The following is a 24,494-nucleotide window of genomic DNA, read 5'->3' on the forward strand; positions in this document are numbered from 1 at the left end:
CACACCACTATGTGGCAGCATCATGTACTTTTATCTTCATTGTTTATGCGCACTGACCCTCCACCCCATGATGTCAGTGTATGACTTTTTCTCTCCTATTTTGTCCATTTAAACCCTGCTTTTTGTTCTGGTAACATACATGCCTGGCCTTTTATTAAGATATTACTTCTTTTTCACAATCAGAAGTGCTTTTATCACACTTTTTTTTTACCGTGTCTTCCCAAAAGTAAGACACACTCTTAAATTATTTTTTGCTCCAAAAAATGTGCCTGGGCTTATTTTCGGGGTAGGGCTTATTCCCAGTGAAACACAGGTTGGGGGTAAGTTTACCCCTCCCCAAAAACGGCTGAACCCTTCCCCAGGAGCATCATACCAGATCCCGGACGTCTCACAGGTCCTCTTGCGATCCTTGGGGGGGAGCTCCCTGCAGGTATGCTTCACAGCGGTCTTCCCCTGCTTCAGGCTGACACTCTCACAGTTATCAGATTGCAAGCACACACTCACACACGTCAGATCGCACACACAACATCTGGTTATACCGTATTGCTTTCAACCGTTAGTGGGACCTGGGACGCAGTGCAGTAGAGTTCGAGGGAGGACCTGTGGTGGAACGCATCGATGCAATGTGTGTGTGCGCGTGTGTTCCACTGCAGGTCCTTCCGTTCGGCATCTGATGAGTATGATTGCGGGGTCTTCTGTCTTCTCTTTTGGGAGAGTCTGATTTCAATATTGAAGTGTCCTGCAGTTTTCTGTAGCCGCATGGAAACTTCATTATTGAACCACATCCATGGCTTATTTTCGGGGTATGGCTTATATTTAAGAGACCAGCTGAAGCACCGGACAGGTGCGAAACGGCCGTCGTCTGCCACGTACGGCGTGTACTCCCTCCCCTACCAGCCCTCTCCACACATGTAACCTCCACTATTGAATAAACGGCACCATGCACAGCAAAAAAACGGTGAGTGCAATATTCTTTTTTCTATTCTTATACTGAATGAGGGCTTATATTTAAGCCTTGCTCTGAAAAGGGCTAAAATTCCTGCTAGGGCTTATCTTCGGGAAAACACAGTATTTATTTTACTATTTACCTTATTCATGGTGGTTCCTGGACTGGACCATCACCTGGGGTAGCTGCAGCTGAATTCTTCCATCCCTGGATTTGAAACAGGGTTATGCCTGGTATTTGCACAGCCCTCCAAGGTGAGCGCTCTACCATACGCCCTTCTGTTATTCCTCACATTCTCCACATTATTAAGGATAGCTGCGCTATGGAGCAGCCTGCTTTTTAGTTTTATTATAGGTTCATCTTCCTCATCAGGCTGTGTAGACCTATCCATCATTATACATGTGATCAAAATGATTTGCAGCTCTTGTACTGCTCTTGCAGAATAATGACTGCCGCTCTGTGGGATAAGACATAATATGACAGAAGAATAATGACTGGAGCGCTAGAGGTGACTGGATAATAAGACATAATGTAACGGCAGAATAGTGACCGCAGCTCTGGAGGATAAGACATGATATAATAGCACAATAGTGACTGCTGCTCTGGAGGATAAGACATAATGTAACGGCAGAATAGTGACCGCAGCTCTGGAGGATAAGACATGATATAATAGCACAATAGTGACTGCCGCTCTGGAGGATAAGACATAATGTAATAGCAGAATAGTGACTGAAGCTCTGAAGCACGTTTCGCTTTGTACTGACATTGATTGATTTATTGACTTGGGAGATGAGTTGAGGTTTCATCATAATGTCATCATACTTGTATTTGGATTTCCAAGAAATAGTTCACACAACATTTCGAACATGTTTGTTGCTCATTTCCACAGACATAATAACTGGGAAGGCCAGGTATGAAAAGACCACCTTTATTAGAAAACCACCTCTATGTGAAAACGATATATAATGACCAGCTGTATGAAAAGTCCACCTCTATGTGAAGACCACCGCTATGAGAAGTCCATCTCTATGAGAAAACCATACATAATGACCAGCTGTACGAAAAGACCATCTCTATTAATCCATATTAGAAGAACACCCATATGAGAAGACCACCTCTATCAGAAGACCCTCCTATCCAGATCAGGTTCCCACATCCATCATATATTAGGAGGTAACGCCTCTCCTGGAGGACAGAGCTAGGTCTTAGAAATCTTGTACAATCCAATGTCATACAGTCATGTGCGGTCTGATACAACCCAGTAAATCTGATCGTTTCGCCATCTCTGCTGCTTTTGGGAACACACTGACCACTGAATCTTCTCGAGACCTGCGATTAGGACCTGTGACCGTTTCGCCACATCTGACTGCACATTGTGAATACATGAGTCTATGTATGTGGTTATGATACTGTTCATGGGCTGCACAGGGGGGCCGCACAATTCCTGATGACAAGCGGCGCCCATCTGGAGATGTCGCCACATTGTGACAGCAATTATCGTCCAGTGATTACAGGCTCTTTACATCTCACACCTGCGGAGATTATGACACGGGGACCAAAGTCATCAGACAGTGCACAAAAGTGTGAAGTGTAAACCAGACCCAAGTAATTGGTATCTGTCAGATCAGATTTACTGACTTGTATTAGACTGCACATGACTGCATGGCATTGGATTGTACAAGATTTGATTGCATTCAATCAAAGTGTATCAGATTGTACATGGTTACAAGGCATTAGATTGTACTAGATTTAATTGCACTGTGCTGCATTGAATTGAATTGTTCTGGATTTAATTGTGTTAGATTGGAGAAAAATATTTGATCTGCATTGATCTACATTGACTGGCTTAAATTGCATGAGATTGCACTGATCTAGATTTTACATGACTGCATTACACAGGATTGTACAAGATTTGATTGCACTGCGCTGGTTTGGATCAGACTGTATCAGATTGTACATGATTGCATGGCAGGATGTAACTGCAAGGGATTAAATTGGAGCTGAATGTTTTGCATTAGATTATGGTTGATCTATGTTATGCATTAGATCAGGGGTGGGCAATTAATTTTCCCCACGGGCTATGAGTCCGTGACTGTTGTGGAGGGCCGAACCAATAGGCTGAAATACATTTTGCTCAATATTAATGTAGTATTATATATTGTCATTTCATATTGAGCAGAATTAAGTATATAGACACCTATCAACCATAGGAGTCCATACACATACAGTATGAGCCCCATAGTCCCCCTATAGACAGTATGAGCTCACACACAGCTGCACTATATACAGCATGAGCCCCCACACAGCCCATCTATATACAGGATAAGCACACCTTTATACAGTCCTCCTAACTACCATATGAGCCCCCAAATAATCTGAGTCCACACACAGTCCCTGTATACAGTATGAGCTTCCACAAAGATCTCTACATACAGTATGAGACCCAATAGTTCCCCTATATACAGGATAAGTCCCCACATAGCCCCTTTATACAATGAGCTTTCACATAGCCTCCTATATACAGTATCCGCCTCCACATAGTCCCCTATATACAATATAAGCTCCCCCACATAGCCTCTTTACATACAGTATAAGCTCCCACATAGGTCCCTGTATATAGTATGAGCCCACACAAAGCCCTCCAATATACAGTAAGCCCCCACATAGTCCCTTACATACAATATATATCCCTCACATAGCCTCTCTACATACTGTAATAGCCCCTTTATACAATATGAGCCGCCACATAGTCCTCCTATATACAGTATGATCCCTACATAGACCCCTATATACAATATGAACCCCCCACAAAGCCTCTGCTCATACAGTATAAGCCCCCACATAGCTCCCCGTATACAATATGAGCCCACAAAAAGCCCTCCAATATATAGTAAGCCCCCACGTAGTCCCCTATATAAAGTATGAGCTTACACATAGCTCTCTTATATACAGCCACATGTCACATTGTTAGGGTGAACTCTTAATCAGAGATCACTTGTTGCCTACTGCCTGGCCTAATTGGTGTGGATCGAGTGCATGCTTGAAAAATGACCTCAGACACACACAGTCAGATATTCATCTTTCCTCGGTCAGAGGTGGCTCAAAACTGCCTGATTTATTCAAGCGCATGCCTTTAAATAACCTAGGAAAGGGGCATGGTCGGCTCTACAGTGAGCATACTTGGATGTGTCCATTGGTCAGTGGGTTGAACAATGTGTTAGTCCATGAGCTGATTGGTGGGCGTCATCGTAGGTGGGTCTATGACGTCATTGGATGGATCCATGGTGATGCTGATGGGACTGTCTGTCGTCATCTGGTGGATCCATGCTGATGGTAGGGTCTGTGATGTCATCGGTGGCCATCTTAGTTGTATCTGAAAACCTGGCTTATATATAGAGAATCGATTTCATTGAACACACTTCTCACAATCCTCTGCATACAGAGGTTAATTAAGTATTTGAACTAATGGCTCTCCTCAGCAACATGCATAGAAAAAAAACCCATATACAAACCTCGCTCCCTTTTTCCCGGCGCTGCGCTATGTTATATGACCTTGGGATGTGTGCAGTGGGTGGTGGGGAACACAGTGCGGCCCATGGGTCACTGTATTCAGCCCTTATGCTGTCTAGGTCTGGGGGCCAAACAGGAACAGCCAGAGGGCCTGATGTGGCCATATCTAGGTTAGAAGAATACAAATCTGATGTCACTGAAGCCCTGGAGGAATCTCCTTTGATTATATAATTAAATTAGAGAGAAACTGATGGTCCCAGAAGGAATAAATTTCCTCTCTGTATTTTTATCACTAGAAAGTGTTATCCACAGCCTGTCAGGATGGTGGAAAGTGTTATCCGCAGCCTGTCAGGATGGTGGGAAAGTGTTATCCGCAGCCTGTCAGGATGGTGGAAAGTGTTATCCACTGCCTGTCAGGATGGTGGAAAGTGTTATCCACTGCCTGTCAGGATGGTGGGAAAGTGTTATCCACTGCCTGTCAGGATGGTGGGAAAGTGTTATCCACTGCCTGTCAGGATGGTGGAAAGTGTTATCCACTGCCTGTCAGGATGGTGGAAAGTGTTATCCACTGCCTGTCAGGATGGTGGGAAAGTGTTATCCAAAGCCTGACAGGATGGTGGGAAAGTGTTATCCACTGCCTGACAGGATGGAGGGAAAGTGTTATCCAAAGCCTGTCAGGATGGAGGGAAAGTGTTATCCAAAGCCTGACAGGATGGTGGGAAAGTGTTATCCACTGCCTGTCAGGATGGAGGGAAAGTGTTATCCACTGGCTGACAGGATGGTGGGAAAGTGTTATCCAAAGCCTGACAGGATGGAGGGAAAGTGTTATCCACAGCCTGTCAGGATGGTGGGAAAGTGTTATCCAAAGCCTGACAGGATGGTGGGAAAGTGTTATCCAAAGCCTGACAGGATGGTGGGAAAGTGTTATCCAAAGCCTGTCAGGATGGTGGGAAAGTGTTATCCACAGCCTGTCAGGATGGTGGGAAAGTGTTATCCACAGCCTGTCAGGATGGTGGGAAAGTGTTATCCAAAGCCTGTCAGGATGGTGGGAAAGTGTTATCCACAGCCTGACAGGATGGAGGGAAAGTGTTATACACCGCCTGTCAGGATGGTGGGAAAGTGTTATACACAGCCTGTCAGGATGGTGGGAAAGTGTTATCCAAAGCCTGTCAGGATGGAGGGAAAGTGTTATCCACAGCCTGACAGGATGGAGGGAAAGTGTTATCCACAGCCTGTCAGGATGGTGGGAAAGTGTTATCCACTGCCTGTCAGGATGGTGGGAAACTGTTGTTATCCCCTGGGGAGACGGCCTATATATCCGTTGTCACTTGCAGTTAGAGTGCCCAGAACCCAGTTAATTCATTGTTTGCCCTGGCTATTAGGGTCTTCTGATAGCGATGGTCTTCTAATAGTGGCAGTCTTTTCATATTGGTGATCTTTGTGAATGGTCTTCTCACAGAGGTGGTGTTTATCTTCCAATAGATGTGGTCTTTACATAGTTGTGTTCTTTTGATATATAGGTGGTCTTCTCATAGAGGTGACCTTTTCTGGATGGTCTTCTAATAGAGGAGGTCTCATGGTTTAAGATGGTATTCTTAATATAGATGTGGTTCTTTTCATATGGGTGGTCTTGTCATAGAGATACCGTAATCTTCTTTAAGATTATATACAGTATTCATAATATAAGATGCAAATGTTCTCTTCAGAGAGGAGAACTAGAACTCTAGCGCCACCTACTGGAAAAAGCAATCCTAGTAGTCAGTATCCACCTTTTTAATGAGCCTTGTTACACGACTTAGGATAAGAAGCCAAATCAGTCACTCCATTGGCACACATGTGTCGGGGTGTTTACCTCTCATCAAAGCAAAGCAAAGGAAGAAGTTTAGTTTGGCTGTGTGAGAGGCCTCTGACAGGGGATCTATTGGGGAACGGTTATTGTGGAGAGTGCTAAGCTGATGTAAGAAGACTTATAATCTTTCTTCTGTTTTTAAGTGTAATGTGCTGGGATGTGCTGCAGAAGACAAAAGAAGATGGAAATCTGCAGAGACAATCTGTGGATGTGAAAAGTCATTATGGCATCTGGACAAGATGTAGAAAAGAGAGAACGACTCCACTCAGATACAATGTCATCTATAAGGTACCTGGATGTAAATGTTTATTTGTGATACTGACTAATTCTCATTAGTACTGTGGTTCCTACATGGTCTTCAATCTGATGATGACTGATAACAACAACACCACTTTACCATTATTAAGGACATACTAGGAGTTGTAGGTTCATGCAATGTACCATGTACTGATGGTGGTTTTTGTGATATATTCCGGTAGTGATGAAAGTTTTGATGCAGTGTTTTTGTACTGATGGGAAATATATGGATGCTTCTCTGTACTGCTGGTGGTTATTATGATTAATTCCTCTATTGTGTGTGGTTCTAATGATTCATTATTATACTCTCGGTGGTTCTAGTGATGTATTTATGTACTAATGAGAGTTGTGATGGAGTGTTTCTGTACTGCTGGTGGTTCTGGTGATGTATTTCTGTATTATTTAGAGTTATGATGCTGTGTTTCTTTACTGTTGGTGGTTCTAGTGATGTATTCTTGTGTTGTTGTTGGTTCTGATCCTGTTTACATGTAATAATCCATATGTTTTAAGATTGCGTTATACAAGGCTATGTTAATAAAGTGTTGCGCTGTCTGACAAGTTAAGTTTTTATTTATGTTAGGAGCATTAAAGGAGTTGTTCGGGTTTACGATGAGTCTGCAGCCACTCTGTGTCACTCTATGGGACTGCAGACTTCTGAATTTTCACCGCTCGCACTACATACTGTCAGGATTCTCTGGTGTCGGCAGTGACAGTGGGAGGTCACGAAACCGCAAGTATGAGATTTACATACATGCGGTCATATGCCGACTACATACAGTATGTCTGGTCTCGCTTAATGAAAATGAATTGAGTGAGGCCTGGACGCTTCTAATTGGACTGTGGCCACAAATTGCATACTTGTGCTCAGATAACCGTCCACTCTCGCCACTGGAATGGGAGAACACTAAAAGTGTGCAATGCGTGCTGTGACAATTCAGAAATCTGCAGTTATATAGAGCGACTGCAGATTTTCATCGCAGACCTGGCACTGTAGTATCCTCAATCCTAACAGTGTGTAATATATTCGCTGTCAGGATTTAGCTCCAGGACCCCATCTTTCATGTAGCGTAGCAGGGTGAAAAGAGATTAGCACTTTGCCCACGACTACCACCTGCAGCACACTACAGGTGTTTTTATATAGGTGATATTTTTATAAAGGTGGTCTCATAGGTGGTTTTCTAATAGAAGAGGTCTTTTTATAGCGGTGGTCTCCCCGTAGAGTTGACTTTCTTTAATGGATGTTATTTTCAGACAGGAGGTCTCATGGGTGGTCATCTCATGGTGGTCTCATTATAGGTTTGGTCTTCTCATGTGAGTTGTGTTCTCTTATAAGTGTACTTCTCATATGGGTGGTCTTGTCATAGAGGTGATGTTCTTTAAGAATATATACAGTATTCATAAAATAAGATGCAAATACTCTCTTCAGAGAGGAGGACTGGAACTCTAGTGCCACCTACTGGAAGGAGCAATCCTAAGAGTCAGTATGGTCCCTTTAACGAGCCTTGTCACATGACTTAGGGTAAAAAAGCCAAAGCAGGCAATCCATTGGCACACACGAGTTTCGGGATGTTTGCCACTCCTCAGTGCAAAAAAAAAGAGGTCTGATTTGACTGAGTGAGAGGCCTCTCACAGGGGATCTATTGGGTAACAATTCTTGTGGAGAGTGCCAAGCCGGTATAAGAAGAAAGAAGCATTGGTTGACTTCTACAGTAAGTCATATACAATGGCAGTGGAAATTTGGTCTGGTTATGCTGGTCTTCTCATAGAGGTTGTCTCATATGAGTGGTTTTCTTTTATGGGTGTTCCCATAGAGGTGATCTTCTTTAAGGATATATATACATAATCATAATATAAGATACCAATATCCTGTTCAGAGAGGAGTACTAGAACACTAGCGCCACCTATTGGAAGGAGCAGTCCTAACAGTTAATATCGACTTGTTTCATGACTTAAGATAAGAAGATAAACCAGACACTCCATTGGCAGACACAAGTTTGGGGGTGTTTGCCTCTCATCAGTGTAAAGAAAGAGGTCTGGTTTGGCTTGGTGAAAGGCCTTTGTCATCAGATCTAAAGAGGTACAGTTCTCCTTGTGAAGAGTGGTTCTGATACTGTTCTTCTCGTATAGGTGGTCTTCTCATAGAGGTTATCTTCTTTTTTTGGTGGTCTTATTATAGAAATGGTCATCTGATAGAGGTAGTCTTCTATTAGAGGTGATATTTTCATAGAGGTAGTCTTTTCATTGAGGAAGTCTTCCCAAGAAGGTGTTTTTTCTCATAGTGGTGGCCTTCGTTTTCGAATGTTCTCATAGAGGAGGTCTCATATGGGTGGCCTTCTCATATGCTGGTCTTAATATAGAGCTGGTCTTCTCATAGAAGTGATCTTTTTTAAGAATTCATATATTATTCATGATATAATATCCTCATCAGAGAGGGGGACTAGAACTTTAGCACCACCTACTGGAAGGAGGAATCCTAATAGTAAATATCGACCCTCTAACAAGCCTTGTTACATGACTTAGGATAATAAGCCAAACCATACATTCAATTTGCAGACACACGTTTCGGAGTGTTTACTTCTGACCAATGCAAAGAAAGAGGCCTGGTTTGGCTGGGTGAGAGGCCTCCGACAGGAGAACTCCTGGAGAATGGTTCACCTTGTGGATAGTGACTTGCTGATCAAAGAAGACTTAAAGCCCATCGGAGCATTGCTTGACTACTAAGTCTTAGATCTGTCCACAAGGAGAGACATTACCTCCTATTATATGATGGCTGCTGAATTCTGGTCTGGAAATGAGGGACATCCCATAGAGATGGACTTCTCTTTTGGGTGTTCTCATCGATGGTCCAATTGTAGAGGTGGTATTCTCACAGAGATGATCTTGTCATAGAGGTGATCTTCTAATAGAGGCGGTCTTTTCATTAAAGTGGTCTGTGTGGATGGTATTTTAATATAGGTGGTCTTTTAATAGAAGTGATCTTTTCACAGAGGTGTTTTGTTTATGGAGGTGGTCTTTCCATGGACGTGGACTTCTCATAGAGGTGGCCTTCTTTTATGGATGATCTTCTCATAGAGGAGGTCTGATATGGGTGGTCTTCTCATATCGTGGTCTTATTATAGAGGTGAGTTCCTCATATGGGTGGTCTTCTCATAGAGGGACTCTTCTTCAAGAATACATACAGTATTCATACTATGAGATGCAGATATCCTCTTCACAGAGGAGGACTAGAATTCTAGTGCCACCTACTGGAAGGAGCAATCCTAATAGTCAATATGGACCCTTTAACGAGCCTTGTCGCACAACTTAGGATAAGAAGCCAAATCAGATCCTCCATTGGGAGACACAAGTTTCAGAGTGTTTGCCTCTCATTAGTGCAAAGAAAGAGGTTTGGTTTTGGCTGTGTGAGAGGCCTCTGACAGGGGATCTACTGAGGAGCCAAGAAGGTGTAAGAAGACTTACAGGTCGTGGGAACATTGCTTGACTTCTAAGTCTTAGCTTTGTCCACAAGGAGAAACATTACCACCTAATATAAGATGGAAGTGGAAATCTGGTGTGGATATGAGGGTCTTCTCATAGAAGAGTTATTCTGCAGACGTTTTACTGTCTCTATTTTAAGGCGCAGTACCCCTGCCTCGTACAACCTGTTCGCTAGAGGGTCTGTGGCCCTTTCATACACTACAGTGGGTTTGAGGTGACAGATCTTGATGTTTCCTGGTTGTTGTTGATGGTGGCAATACATGGGTTAATCGTCGGTTGGCTCCTCCTTGGTGCGCAGCCTCCTCCTGTCCTCCACTCCCCTCCCTTGTAGAAGAGCAGATTTACTGTGGGAGTCACAGTCACCAGGACTTTAGCACCGAGCTGTCACCATGAGGTTGCTGCTTGCTCGAGAGTCTTGAGTGGGAACCATGGAGGAAAATGCCAACGTACAGGAGACGACTAACGACAGCCCCCCGAGCCTGGCGCAGACCTCCAAATATGAGCTAAAGCGCCACGCCATCACCGATGACTACAAAGTGTCCAAGCAGGTGCTCGGCCTGGGCATCAATGGCAAAGTGCTGGAGTGTTACCGCAGAGAGAGCGGGCAGAAGTGCGCACTGAAGGTGAGTGGTGTCTGGGCTAGTCACCAGCGCAGAAGGGCAAGTGCCCACCTCCAGAGAGACACTGCTAACACATTGCTGCAATGACCATTCACAATATGCAGCCGGGTACAAAGGAGCACGAGGTGTGTCAGGAAGTGAGTGCCGGTATGTGGACTGTGGCACAGGTGCCGCCATGAGCTTTGGTAACAAAATGGCACGGGCAGGATCGTGTGATTGGTCAGCTGTGTGGTGTGTATATACATAGGATATATATGTGCCAAGTCAGTGCCAGCGTAACACAGGAGGCAGCACCATCAACGGGCACCAGTGCCATCTAATGGCCAGTGCGGGATAAACTAATATAGCCATAAAGTCTGGAGATTATATCAGTACTGGAGTGTTATAAGAGAGGCTGATATCAGTCACATATAGCGTAATGTCTGGGGGTTATATCAGTATTGGAACGTTATATGAGGGTTTGATATCGACGTAATGGCTGAGGTTATATCAGTACTGGAGCGATAAGAGGGGCTAATATCAGTCACATATAACGTAATGTCTGGTGGTTATATTAGTACTGGAGCATTATATTAGTACTGGAGTATTACAAGAGGGTCTGATATCCATCACATATAACGTAATGTCTGGAGGTTATATCAGTACTGGAGCTATAAGAGGGGCTAATATCAGTCACATATAACGTAATGTCTGGTGGTTATATTAGTACTGGAGCGTTATATTAGTACTGGAGCGTTATATCAGTACTGGAGTATTACAAGAGGGTCTGATATCCATCACATATAACGTAATGTCTGGAGGCTATATCAGTACTGGAGCGTTATCAGTACTAGAGCATTGTGTTAATACTGGAGCGTTATAAGAGGGGCTGATATCAGTCACATAATGTAATGTCCTGAGGTTATATCAGTACTGGAGCGTTATAAGAGGGGCAGATATCGGTCACATATGAAGTAATGTCTGGGGGTTATATCAGTACTGGAGCGTTATAAGAGGGGCTGATATCGGTCACATATGAAGTAATGTCTGGGGGTTATATCAGTACTGGAGCGTTATAAGAGGGGCTGATATCGGTCACATGTGATGTAATATCTGGGGGTTGTATTAGTACTGGAGCGTTATAAGAGGATGCGATCAGACATAGTATTGTGTGGATGAGTGGAGAAACTTTCTGTCTGTGGAGACGAGCTCCAGACATCTTTAATTCTTGGGGGAAGTGTCAGAGAGAAGTTATGTGAACTATTCCTTGTAAACCTAAATGCAGGTGTGATGAAATCATGAGGCTCCGAAACCTCAACTCTTCTCCCAAATCAATAAATCCATCCATGTCTGCGCAAAGCTTCTCCTCTAAACGTCATGGCGTCCTCCAGAGCTGCACTCACTATTCTGCAAGTTTCGTATCAGTACAAAACCAATAACATTTTGATTAGATGTACAATGATGGAGGATAGGACTACACAGCCTGATGGGGATGATGTAATTCTTATGTACAGCAGTCACTTTTTCTGTAAGTCCTGCCAACAGATAACAATAGCCTCCATAGCCATGTGTGTAAACAGAGTGATTGATGGAGACTTCTACACTCAGGAGAATCCCCACCTGTCACTTGGTTTATAAGGGTCATACACTATCACCTTTCTGCCGTTCCTGCATTTCAGTGGAGACGTCTTAGGGTTTTTACCTCCTCTGGACCAACACTTAAGGTCAGAGGTTTGTGTCTTAAATTATGAAATTATTCTAAACTGTTGTGAACTAAGAAATCTCCAGTCACATCCAAAGCTGCATTCACATTACAGATGTACATCAGGAATAACAGTGCACTGGCCCGTCCGGGAGCTCGGGAGTTAACAAGATGAATGACGGAGAGGATTTACAGTCCTGTGAGATGTAATATATCATATCCATAAGACACAGCTCAGTCAGCATGTTCTCTGCTGCCAGAAATGGCTGATAACAGGGAGTAATAGATTAGTCACCTTTCCCTACTAATGGCTGATAACAGGGAGTAATAGCTTGTAGTCTACCATCCTATAGTTACCTGTCCCCAGTAATGGCTGATAACAGGGAGTAATAGCTTGTAGTCACGCATCCTACAGTCACCTGTCCCCAGTAATGGCTGATAACATGGAGTAATAGATTGTACTCACCTGTCCTACAGCCACCCTTCCCCAGTAATGGCTGATAACAGCGAGTAATAGATTGTAATCACCTGTCCTACAGTTGCCTCTCAGCAATAATGGCTGATAACAGGGAGTAGTAGATACCAGACAGATGATTTGTGCAATGTCCGTTTAATTGCAATGAATGTCGGAATACAGTTAAAGGGGAAGTGCACCCACTGGGACTAATATAAGTGCTGAGTCTTGTAGCAGAAGTGATGACTTTCACAATGACCTATTCCTCATCGTCTTCGCTCATCGCCCCCATCATCCTCTGCTCAGTCTGTCCCATCACTTTATGTGAGTGTCAGGGTTATCTGAGGGTGGGCATCATCCTCTGCACTGACTTATTGTGATGGGCACAGTCTATGCAATGATCCTACAAATGCCTCATTCATTTTTCACCGTTTCCATTACCTCTGCTGGCTGTCAGTGAATATGACTTTTTTGTGTTTATTCAGTGGTATTCATCCCTTGTGACCACTGCTGAGGGTTTGTTACAATATCTAAAGCAGCCTCCATGAATATATTCTCAGTAAATGTTTGTATATGTGCACGTAATGTAGTGTGAATATTAATGTCCGCACCTACCGCCACCTTCTCTGGGATCCGGAGCTGTTCTGCTCCTCTTCTCAGTGACGTCACCACTCTGGAAACTGTACATGTCATGCTGCACTGTGTGTGACCCATTATATAAGTCAATGAATCGTCGGAACGAGGCTCCATAGACTTATTTTATAAAAGCCACATCCTGGTCACACAGAGCGCAATGTGATGAGATTCTGCAGAGTGGTGACGTCACTGAGAAGAGGAGCAGAACAGCTCCGGATCCCAGAGAAGGTGGCGGTGGGTGAGAATATTAATACACAAACAACACTATATGCACATTACACAGATGTAATGAGTAAAATCTTCATGGGAGGCTTCTTTACATCACAATATTTATATTAGGAGGCGACATATCGCACGTTTCCCCTTGGTGATCACATTATACATTAACAAGCACAACCAGCTGAGCACTGCTATACTGCCACATTTATGTATAGGCAGCACATTTACTCTCAGCGGCGGAGAGATGATCGGAGTGGTTGTTCACCAACATGTGGGAATACCTTCGGCCTGCTGCTGCGTGTTATCGGCCCGGGGCTGGGATCCACAGTTATGGTTGTGGGTGCAGCACTGCTGTGGTCGAAGGTGTGTTACACACGGTTCACAGGTGTGTCACCGTGGAATGCGTCTCCATGGGGAGAGGAGTCTGGATTGTGTAAGGCCGCAGGCGAGTATCAGTACTGGATCAGGAGATAGAGGAGAGACCGGGACCACCAGAACATCAGTACTAGATCAGAGGATAGAGAGGAGATCGGGACCACCAGAACATCAGTACTAGATCAGAGGATAGAGAGGAGATCGGGACCACCAGAACATCAGTACTAGATCAGAGGATAGAGAGGAGATCGGGACCACCAGAACATCAGTACTAGATCAGAGGATAGAGAGGAGATCGGGACCACCAGAACATCAGAGCTGGATCAGGAGATAGAGGAGAGACCGGGACCAACAGAACATCAGTACTGGATCAGAGGATAGAGAGGAGATCGGGACCACCAGAACATCAGTACTAGATCAGAGGATAGAGAGGAGATCTGGACCACCAGAACATCAGTACTGGATCAGAGGATAGAGAGGAGATCGGGACCACCAGAACATCAGTACTGAATCAGAGGATAGAGAGGAGATCGGGACCACCAGAACATCAGTACTGGATCAGAGGATAGAGAGGAGATCGGGACCACCAGAAAATCAGAGCTGGATCAGAGGATAGAGGTGAGATCGGGACTGCCAGAACATCAGAGCTAGATCAGAGGATAGAGAGAGGAGATCGGGACCACCAGAACATCAGTACTGAATCAGAGGATAGAGAGGAGATCGGGACCACCAGAACATCAGTACTGGATCAGAGGATAGAGAGGAGATCGGGACCACCAGAAAATCAGAGCTGGATCAGAGGATAGAGGTGAGATCGGGACCGCCAGAACATCAGAGCTAGATCAGAGGATAGAGAGGAGATCGGGACCACCAGAAAATCAGAGCTAGATCAGAGGATAGAGAGGAGATCGGGCCGACCAGAAAATCAGAGCTGGATCAGAGGATAGAGGAGATCGGGACGACCAGAAAATCAGAGCTGGATCAGAGGATAGAGAGGAGATCGGGACCACCAGAACACCAGAGCTAGATCAGAGGATAGAGAGGAGATCGGGACCACCAGAACATCAGAGCTGGATCAGAGGATAGAGAGGAGATCGGGACGACCAGAAAATCAGAGCTGGATCAGAGGATAGAGAGGAGATCGGGACCACCAAAAAATCAGAGCTGGATCAGAGGATAGAGAGGAGACCGGGACCACCAGAAAATCAGAGCTGGATCAGAGGATAGAGAGGAGACCGGGACCACCAGAAAATCAGAGCTGGATCAGGGGATAGAGAGGAGACCAGGACCGCCAGAATGTCAGAGCTGGATCAGGGGATAGAGAGGAGACCGGGACCGCCAGAATGTCAGAGCTGAATCAGGAAGTTAGAGGGAAGACCAGGGCCGCCAGTATGTCCATGCTGGATCAGGGGATAGAGAGGAGATTGAGACCACCAGAACATCAGAGCTGGATCAGGGAGTTAGAAGGAAGACAAGGACCACTAGAATATCCATGCTGGATCAGGGGTTAGAAGGAAGACCAGGACCACCAGAATGTCAGTGCTGGATCAGGGGATAGATTGGAGACAGGGACCACCAGAATGTCAGTGCTGGATCAGGGGATAGATTGGAGACTGGGACCACCAGAATGTCAGTGCTGGATCAGGGGATAGATTGGAGACAGGGACCACCAGAATGTCATTGCTGGATCAGGGGATACAGGGGACACCAGGATCGCCAGAACATCAGTGCTGGCTCAGGGGATAGAGGGCACACTGGCGACCACTGGAGCATCAGTGCTGGATCTGGGGGTAGAGGGGAGGCCAGAACCACTCAAGTGTCAGTGGGGATAGATAGCTGAAGCATCAGTGTTGGTGACGCCGCGACCACTGATGCGTCATTGCTGATAGACAGGAGGCCGGGTCCACTTGAGCATCAGTGCTAATACAGGAGAGGCTGGGACCATTGGGGCATCAGTGCTGATAAACGAGAGGCTTAGATGACTAGAGTGTCAGTGGTGATAGAGAAGAGGCTGGGACCACTGGAGCGTTAGTGCTGATAGGGGGAGACCAGGACCACTGACACGTCAATGCTGATAGAGAGGATGCCAGGACCACAGGAGCATCAGTGCCGATAGGGGGAGGCTGCGATCACTGGAGCGTCAGTGCTGATAGTGAAAAGACCAGGACCACTGGAGCGTCAGTGCTGATAGTGAAAAGACCAGGACCACTGGAGCGTCAGTGCTGATAGTGAAAAGACCAGGACCACTGGAGCGTCAGTGCTGATAGAAGAGAGGCTGGGGTTTTTCTGTTACTTTTATTTTATAAACAATCTGATAATATGATACATTATCAACAGCTTCTTCCTGTCATGTGATGATCTTACCAGGTATATCTGGAGACCTGTGATGTCACCTGTCATGAGTGTCAAAATGTCCCAGACACAGGCACCTTGTGTATATACAATTTTCTATCTGCAGATATATATAGTAGACACCTATGCATACATACTGTTTGTGTGTATGTATGTATGTATGTATGTGTATATGTGTATATGTGTATATATATATATATATATATATATATATATATTAATATATATATATATATATATATATAGTGTGTCTATATATGTGTGTGTGTATATATATGTCGCGGGCGGAGGAGGGGACGCCGCGCTCTCCCACTGCTCAGGTCCGGCTGCCGCTGCTGCTGCTGCGGCCTGCTGCTGCTCGGTGGCTCGAGCGATGGGCCGGATCCCGGGGACTCGAGCGGCGCTCCTCGCCCGTGAGTGAAAGGGGATTGGTTTTTGGGATTGTTTATTGTCCATGACGCCACCCACGGTTGTGGTGATTGTATGGACACCACCGCTGCTCTGTATGGGGATCCCGGGAGCGGGGACAGGGAGCAGCAAAGTTGTTAGTTCTCCCCTCCGTGGGTAGGGGGTGGTTGTCCCGGGGCCCAGTGATGAGGTGGGGGATGCTGGATGGCAGGGCCGGTGCACGGCCTGGTGGGGTGCAGGGACGCGGGGGACTGTGCCCCTCACGGCACTGTGGTACTCACTCAGCCTGAGACGGTGACACAGTTCTCGGTAAAACACACGGCTGGAAAGACGGTTCCCACGGACGGCTGCAGTTGCCTTTCCCCAGTAGTTGACGGTGACGGTCCCTTTTCCTGCACCTAAGATGATGATGGTAGCGATGGGTTCCCACCGGTAACCCGCTCCCCGACTTGGATATGGGCCGGAGGAGCCCTACTTTGCCCGCAGGCGCTGGCCCTGAGAAACTGGTGCCTTGGCGGTGTCTCTCTCCTACGGTTGGACTGTTGCCTTCAATCAGGACTTGGTTGTTTGGAGACCCAGAGGTCCCCTTCACTGACGGATTTGGCAAATTCACGGCGACTCCTAGCCTTGCCGGGATCCGAAAGGCCACTGCCAATGGTGCTGACTTCTCTTCGTATACCGCTCCGGTACCGCCGGGCCACCACCCGTCCACGGTCCTTTCGGCAACCTCCAAGCAGCCTCTCCTGCAGACAGTCACCGCCGTCTGCTGACCTTGCTGTCTCAGTCCGGGGCACACACCCGGACCAACTTCAGGCTTCCTTAACTGTCACTGTCTCTTCCACTTTACTCCTCTCTCTTGCTCCTCTACCACTTCACCTCCTTCTACTTCCTCCTCCAAACTCTATCTCTCTTCAACTGCAAACCTAATCTGCCTGGTTTTCCCGCCTCCAGGGCTGTGAACTCCTCGGTGGGCGGAGCCCACCGCCTGGCCCGCCCCCTGGTGTGGACATCAGCCCCTGGAGGAAGGCAACAAGGATTTTTGTGTAGCTTTGGTGTACCTATCTGGGGTGTAGGGTGTGGTGGTGTCATGACCTGTGACCCCTGGCTTGCCCAGGGCGTCACACATATATATATATATATATATATATATATATATATATATATATATATATATATATATATATATATATATATATATATATATATATATATACGGTATGTACTTATGAACGTACATCACATATTCACACTGACACTCATTCATACACACATTGTATATACAGTACAAATTTATACATAGACACATATACATATATCCACACTGTATATACACATTTAGACATACACACACTATAAATAAACATACACACTACAGTGTATATATATATATATATATATATATATATATATATATATATATATATATATATATATATATATATATATAATTTTTTTTTACAGTGGGTGAACTAAGTATTGAATACATTACCAATTTTCTAAGTAGATATATTTTGTATGGTGCTATTGATATGAATTTCTCAGTGATGTTGGTAACAACCAATCTAATCCACACATGCAAAGAATTCAAACCATAGATGTCTATAAATATAGTGGTGTGTAATAATGAGAAATGACAGAGAAAAGTATTGAATACGCTTACTGAAATGTATTACTTTGTACAAAAGCATATCTTGGTGATGACCGCTTGAATACCTCCTGTATAGAGACATTAGTCGCCTGCATTGCTCAGGTGGGATTTTGGCCCATTCTTCAACAAAAACACTCTTCACATCCTGAAGGTTGCGTTTCCCCTTCTATGAACTCTGAGCTTTAGTTCCTTGCATACATTTTCTATTGGATTCAGGTCTGGTGATCAGCTCGGCCATTGTAGCAGCTTTATTTTCTTTCTCTAAAGCCTAGAGAGTTTCTGTGGCTGTGTATTTGGGATCATTGTCTTACTAAAATGTCCACCCTCGTTTCATCTTCATCATCCTGGTAGATGGCAGCAGATTTTTATCAAAAATATCTCGGGACATTTGTCTAGTCATCCTTCCTTCAATCATTTGAAGTTTGCCAGTGCCGTATGCTGGAAAACAGCCCCACACCATGATGTTCCCACCTCCAAACTTCACTGTTGGTGTTTTTGGGGTGAATTAACTTTTTGCCTGCAAACATGGTGTGTATTATGGCATCCAAAGAATTCAATTTTGGTCTCATCTGACCAGACTATATTCTCCAGTATTTCACAGCCTTTGTGTAAATGTTGTTGAGCAAACAGTAAACGCAATTCACAGAAAAGGATATACATTTTTTAAAAAATCAAATTAAAATAAACAGCCATTACCAACACAAGGTCAGATTACAAATACATTGGTAGGATTCAGCAGGCCCCCAAGATAAAGGTGGGGGCAGCACAGGTGCATTGGGGTGTCTGTCCTGTGGGGGTGCACTTATATAGTGCTGAGCAGCCCACCTGATCTAATAGTATGCACGTCACCAATAGACTGTAAGTCGGACACTATGCATCACATGTGTGTGACTAGCGCCCTATGCAAGCCTCATCTGTGTGCATGTCTAATACTAGTAGCCACCTCCTCCATGAATTGATAGATTGTGAGTGATTGTTTCATCAGTATTTGCACCTGTGCTGCCCCCACCTTTATCATGGGGGCTTGCTCCATTCTGCTAGTGCTTTGGTAAAATGATCTTGTGTTGATAATGATAACTTTAAACGTGCTTGAACCTGCTTTTTGTTCTGCAATGGAGTCCTGTGAGGTGAACCTGCATACAGGCCACGGAGGGCGAGTGCATTGCTTAATATTCTCTTTGAAACAGTTGTACCTGCTGATTCTAGGTCTTCCTCTAGCTCTCCACAGGGGTTCTTGGCTTTTGACTAACTCTTCTGATAATTCTTTTCACTCCTTTAAATCATAGCCATTTTATGGTGAAATTATGTTCTTTCCACTTATGGATTATGGCCCCAACTGTGGTCACTGGAACCTTCAGTAGTTTAGAAATTCTAATGTAACCCATGCCATCAGTATCTTTTGCAACAATAAGAATGCGAAGCTCACTAGTTTTACCCATCATGAGAGGTTTTTTGTGTGCCATCTTGGTAGTAAGGAGACACCTTATTTATAGCCCATCTGTTGAACTAGTTGATGCTATTTTCCACTAAGTGGCTGTATTGCTTTGTAATTGCTGATAGATTTCGGCTGGTGTCGTAACTTTCCATGGCTTTTTTTCTCCCCTCTTTCTGTATTCAATACTTTATACTTGTGTCATTTCTCATTTTCACTCATAATTTATTTGCCTGTGTAAGTTGGATGGGTTGTTACTGACATGTGGTGAGAAATTAATGTCAATAACACCTTTATAAATAAATTTACTTACAAACTGGTGACGTGTCCAATACTTATTTCACCCACTGTATACATGCAAACGTATAAATGCACACATATTGTGTATATACACACACTTATACATACACTAAATATATACATTTTATATATATATATATATATAAAATACCGTGTGTGTGTGTGTATATATGTATATATATGTATATATATATATATATATATATATATATATATATATATATATATATATATATATATATATACAGTGCCTAAAAGTAGTATTCAACCCCCTGCAGATTTAGCAGGTTTGATAAGATGCAAATAAGTTAGAGCCTGCAAACTTCAAACAAGAGCAGGATTTATTAACAGATGCATAAATCTTACAAACCAACAAGTTATGTTGCTCAGTTAAATTTTAATAAATTTTCAACATAAAAGTGTGGGTCAATTATTATTTAACCCCTAGGTTTAATATTTTGTGGAATAACCCTTGTTTGCAATTACAGCTAATAATCGTCTTTTATAAGACCTGATCAGGCCGGCACAGGTCTCTGGAGTTATCTTGGCCCACTCCTCCATGCAGATCTTCTCCAAGTTATCTAGGTTCTTTGGGTGTCTCATGTGGACTTTAATCTTGAGCTCCTTACACAAGTTTTCAATTGGGTTAAGGTCAGGAGACTGACTAGGCCACTGCAACACCTTGATTTTTTCCCTCTTGAACCAGGCCTTGGTTTTCTTGGCTGTGTGCTTTGGGTCGTTGTCTTGTTGGAAGATGAAATGACGACCCATCTTAAGATCCTTGATGGAGGAGCGGAGGTTCTTGGCCAAAATCTCCAGGTAGGCCATGCTATCCATCTTCCCATGGATGCGGACCAGATGGCCAGGCCCCTTGGCTGAGAAACAGCCCCGCAGCATGATGCTGCCACCACCATGCTTGACCGTAGGGATGGTATTCTTGCGGTCGTATGCAGTGCCATCCAGTCTGAAAACGTCTAGTGTGTGGTTGGCACCAAAGATCTCGATCTTGGTCTCATCAGACCAGAGAACCTTGAACCAGTCTGTCTCAGAGTCCTCCAAGTGATCATGAGCAAACTGTAGACGAGCCTTGACATGACGCTTTGAAAGTAAAGGTACCTTACGGGCTCGTCTGGAACGGAGACCATTGCGGTGGAGTACGTTACTTATGGTATTGACTGAAACCAATGTCCCTACTGCCATGAGATCTTCCCGGAGCTCCTTCCTTGTTGTCCTTGGGTTAGCCTTGACTCTTCGGACAAGCCTGGCCTCAGCACGGGTGGAAACTTTCAAAGGCTGTCCAGGCCATGGAAGGCTAACAGTAGTTCCATAAGCCTTCCACTTCTGGATGATGCTCCCAACAGTGGAGACAGGTAGGCCCAACTCCTTGGAAAGGGTTTTGTACCCCTTGCCAGCCTTGTGACCCTCCACGATCTTGTCACTGATGGCCTTGGAATGCTCCTTTGTCTTTCCCATGTTGACCAAGTATGAGTGCTGTTCACAAGTTTGGGGAGGGTCTTAATTAGTCAGAAAAGGCTGGAAAAAGATATAATTAATCCAAACATGTGAAGCTCATTGTTCTTTGTGCCTGAAATACTTCTTAATACTTTAGGGGAACCAAACAGAATTCTTGTGGTTTGAGGGGTTGAATAATAAATGACCCTCTGAATAAACTTTTCACAATTTAAAAAAAAATAAAAAAAGAAATAACATTCTTTTTTGCTGCAGTGCATTTCACACTTCCAGGCTGATCTACAGTCCAAATGTCACAATGCCAAGTTAATTCCGAATGTGTAAACCTGCTAAATCTGCAGGGGGTTGAATACTACTTGTAGGCACTGTGTGTATATATATATATATATATATATATATATATATATATATATATATATATATATATATATATATATATATATATATATATATATATATATATATATATATATATACGCACTGTATATACGCACTATTACTCATATATACACACACACACACTATAAATAGGCACTTATACATGTACAAATACTGTTTATACACATTTATACATACACACACTATATTTACACTCTATATGAACAACGGCAAGGCAATATCCAGCAATGACGTGAGCAATCCAGGGTGCTGTTAAAATTTTTTTCAATTTATCCATAAAAATACAATGGTCCAAGTGATTCAGAACAGCTAATTAATGCAGGAAATTAACGCAGACAGGACTACACGTTTCGGCGGTTGTTTTCCGCCTTCTTCACGGTCCAAAATCTGATCTGCCCTCTGACTATGGAGCCTTGTATGTATATACCGCCACCATTAAAATAATTACGTACAGATGTGAGTGACTTCAAAACAAAGACAAAGTGAGCAGATCTGATAAATACACTATCTGCATATTGAACTATGTATGACACAAAGAAAGGTAACATTTGCGGATAATCCAACCTTATTATATTATAACAAACATGACCATAACTTGAACATTATACCGGTAACAGGATAAACAAAAATAAAGTAGCCATCAATATGTTATTACATATATATCAGTACTGCATAATAATATCGAGATGATTATTAAAACCCTGTGGCACATGAGTCCCTAGTTCAAATATCCATCTACTTTCTCTAGCAAGCACTTTTTTATGTAAATCGCCTCCTCTCAATGTTTTTTTTTTCTTTATCGTTCCTATGGGAGACCCAGACCATGGGTGTATAGCTTCTGCCTCCGGAGGACACACAAAGTACTACACTCAAAACGTGTAGCTCCTCCCTCCTAGCATATACACCCCCTGCTAGCCAGTCCTAGCCAGTTCAATGCTTTGTGTTTCAGGAGGTCACACACACATGCATTCTCTGATTTTTGATTTTTGATTTTTCCTTTTGGATCAAAGATTTGGAAGAAAAGCGGGTCCAGCTGGACTCCCGGCATGTCCCTTCTCACCCCACTGTGTCGGCGGTGCTGTTAAGGTTGATTTTCCAAGGCTGGAGCCTTCTCATGCCGCGCTCCTTCACCATCCCCTGGGGCTCTGGCTTGAAGTGGGAGCCAACACGGTTCTCACTGCTTTGCAGGAGACCGGTCTCCATCCGCAGCCCTTTTTCAGGATCCTGCTGGACGGAGCGATCACCCCCCAGGGACCTGGCAACCTGCGTCTCACAAGCTAAGTATATGAGACGTTATTACCACAGAAAGTGGTCTTTCCAGGGGTCCTTTATACTTTATTTATTGGGGAGAGTGTGTTTTATGTTTGCGTTAACATTTCCGGCCGGTTCTCCATTTTTCACTGGAGAACCGCGCCGATGGTGCCTGCACGCCGGCCGCATGTTTAAATCTAGGCCCCGGCTTCGCCTGAGGCCTAGTTTCGGTTTCCACTGCCTCTGCATGTCAGTCATGCAGAGGGACAGTGTGGCTCCGCCCAGCGGCTGTGCAGCACAGGGAAGGGACACTCCTCACTGAGGAAGGATTCCCTCCCCTGGCTACCTCATTTGCCGCTCTCAGAGTAGGCCCCGCCCCCTCTCCTCGCTCCGGTCGCCATTTTCTCAGCGTTCTCTGTGCCTGCATAGGCACAGAGATTCCACATTGTGACAAGTGGGGGCCTGGGCTGAGGGACTGGAGGGCACAGAAATGTCTGTTTAAACGATCTGGCAGCCACAACCTCGGTTTGTGCAGCTGCTTATTTTATCTGTTTATATATGCTGGGGGCCATTCTAGGACAGAGCCCCCACCTCTGCAGCATGTCTCACATCAGAGCAAGGCTGCAAGGCTGTTTTTATTATGCACTGCATGTAGTCTTGTACGGCTGTACCGAGCTCATAAACACAGTGGCCCCTCAGCCTGGAGGCTCATCAGTGGTCCCTCCAGCTGCTCCGGCTTCGGTGGCTGACCCCTGGTTTGGCTAGAATCCGCTCTTTCCAGGGGTCGGCTGTCCCGGAATCTGCTGAGCATGCATTAGCCCCCTTCTCAGGGCGTTTTCTGCTACAGCTCGCTCAGCAAAGCTCACAGAGGACTCTCCTTCTGGTCTCAGACCCCGTCCTCCTGACATGGAGATGCAGGGTCCCCTGTCCTCCCCGTCCCGCAGCTCTGATTACGAGCTGACTCACGGGACGAGGAGGATGTCTCTACCAGGGGCTCGGACGCTACTTTATGTACCATTGATCTGTCCGTAGGTGACGCAGATGCTAATGATTGGATTGCGTCCATTACACTTGTACTGGACCTCCATCCGCCTGTATCAGGGGAGTATTCCCCGCTGGCAGAAAGGCATCAGTATACCTTAAACAGGACAAGGAGTGTGTTCCTTAACC

The 24,494-nt window shown here is 44.6% G+C and overlaps 2 protein-coding genes across 3 annotated transcripts in view; both read left to right on the forward strand.

Moving 5' to 3' along the window:
- Positions 1-6,587, forward strand: part of HEMK1 (HemK methyltransferase 1, mitochondrial release factors N(5)-glutamine) — a 50,325-nt gene extending 43,738 nt beyond the window's left edge. The window contains exon 9 of one of the 2 annotated variants that reach the window (XR_012725007.1): positions 6,449-6,587. The gene's annotated coding sequence lies outside the window, so the exon portion shown is untranslated. Of the gene's footprint in view, positions 1-1,835; positions 1,873-6,448 lie in introns of those variants that run through there. The other variant, XR_012725008.1, reaches the window with a different exon arrangement.
- Positions 6,588-10,398: 3,811 nt separating this feature from the next.
- MAPKAPK3 (MAPK activated protein kinase 3) overlaps positions 10,399-24,494 on the forward strand; it is a 38,363-nt gene continuing 24,267 nt past the window's right edge. The window contains exon 1 of the mRNA XM_075321650.1: positions 10,399-10,702. Coding sequence (XP_075177765.1) covers positions 10,508-10,702 — 195 coding nt within the window. The 5' untranslated portion in view covers positions 10,399-10,507. The remainder of the gene's footprint in view (positions 10,703-24,494) is intronic.

The sequence above is a fragment of the Anomaloglossus baeobatrachus genome, chromosome 8 (genome assembly GCF_048569485.1).
Source record: "Anomaloglossus baeobatrachus isolate aAnoBae1 chromosome 8, aAnoBae1.hap1, whole genome shotgun sequence".
In the NCBI taxonomy this organism is placed as follows: domain Eukaryota; kingdom Metazoa; phylum Chordata; class Amphibia; order Anura; family Aromobatidae; genus Anomaloglossus; species Anomaloglossus baeobatrachus.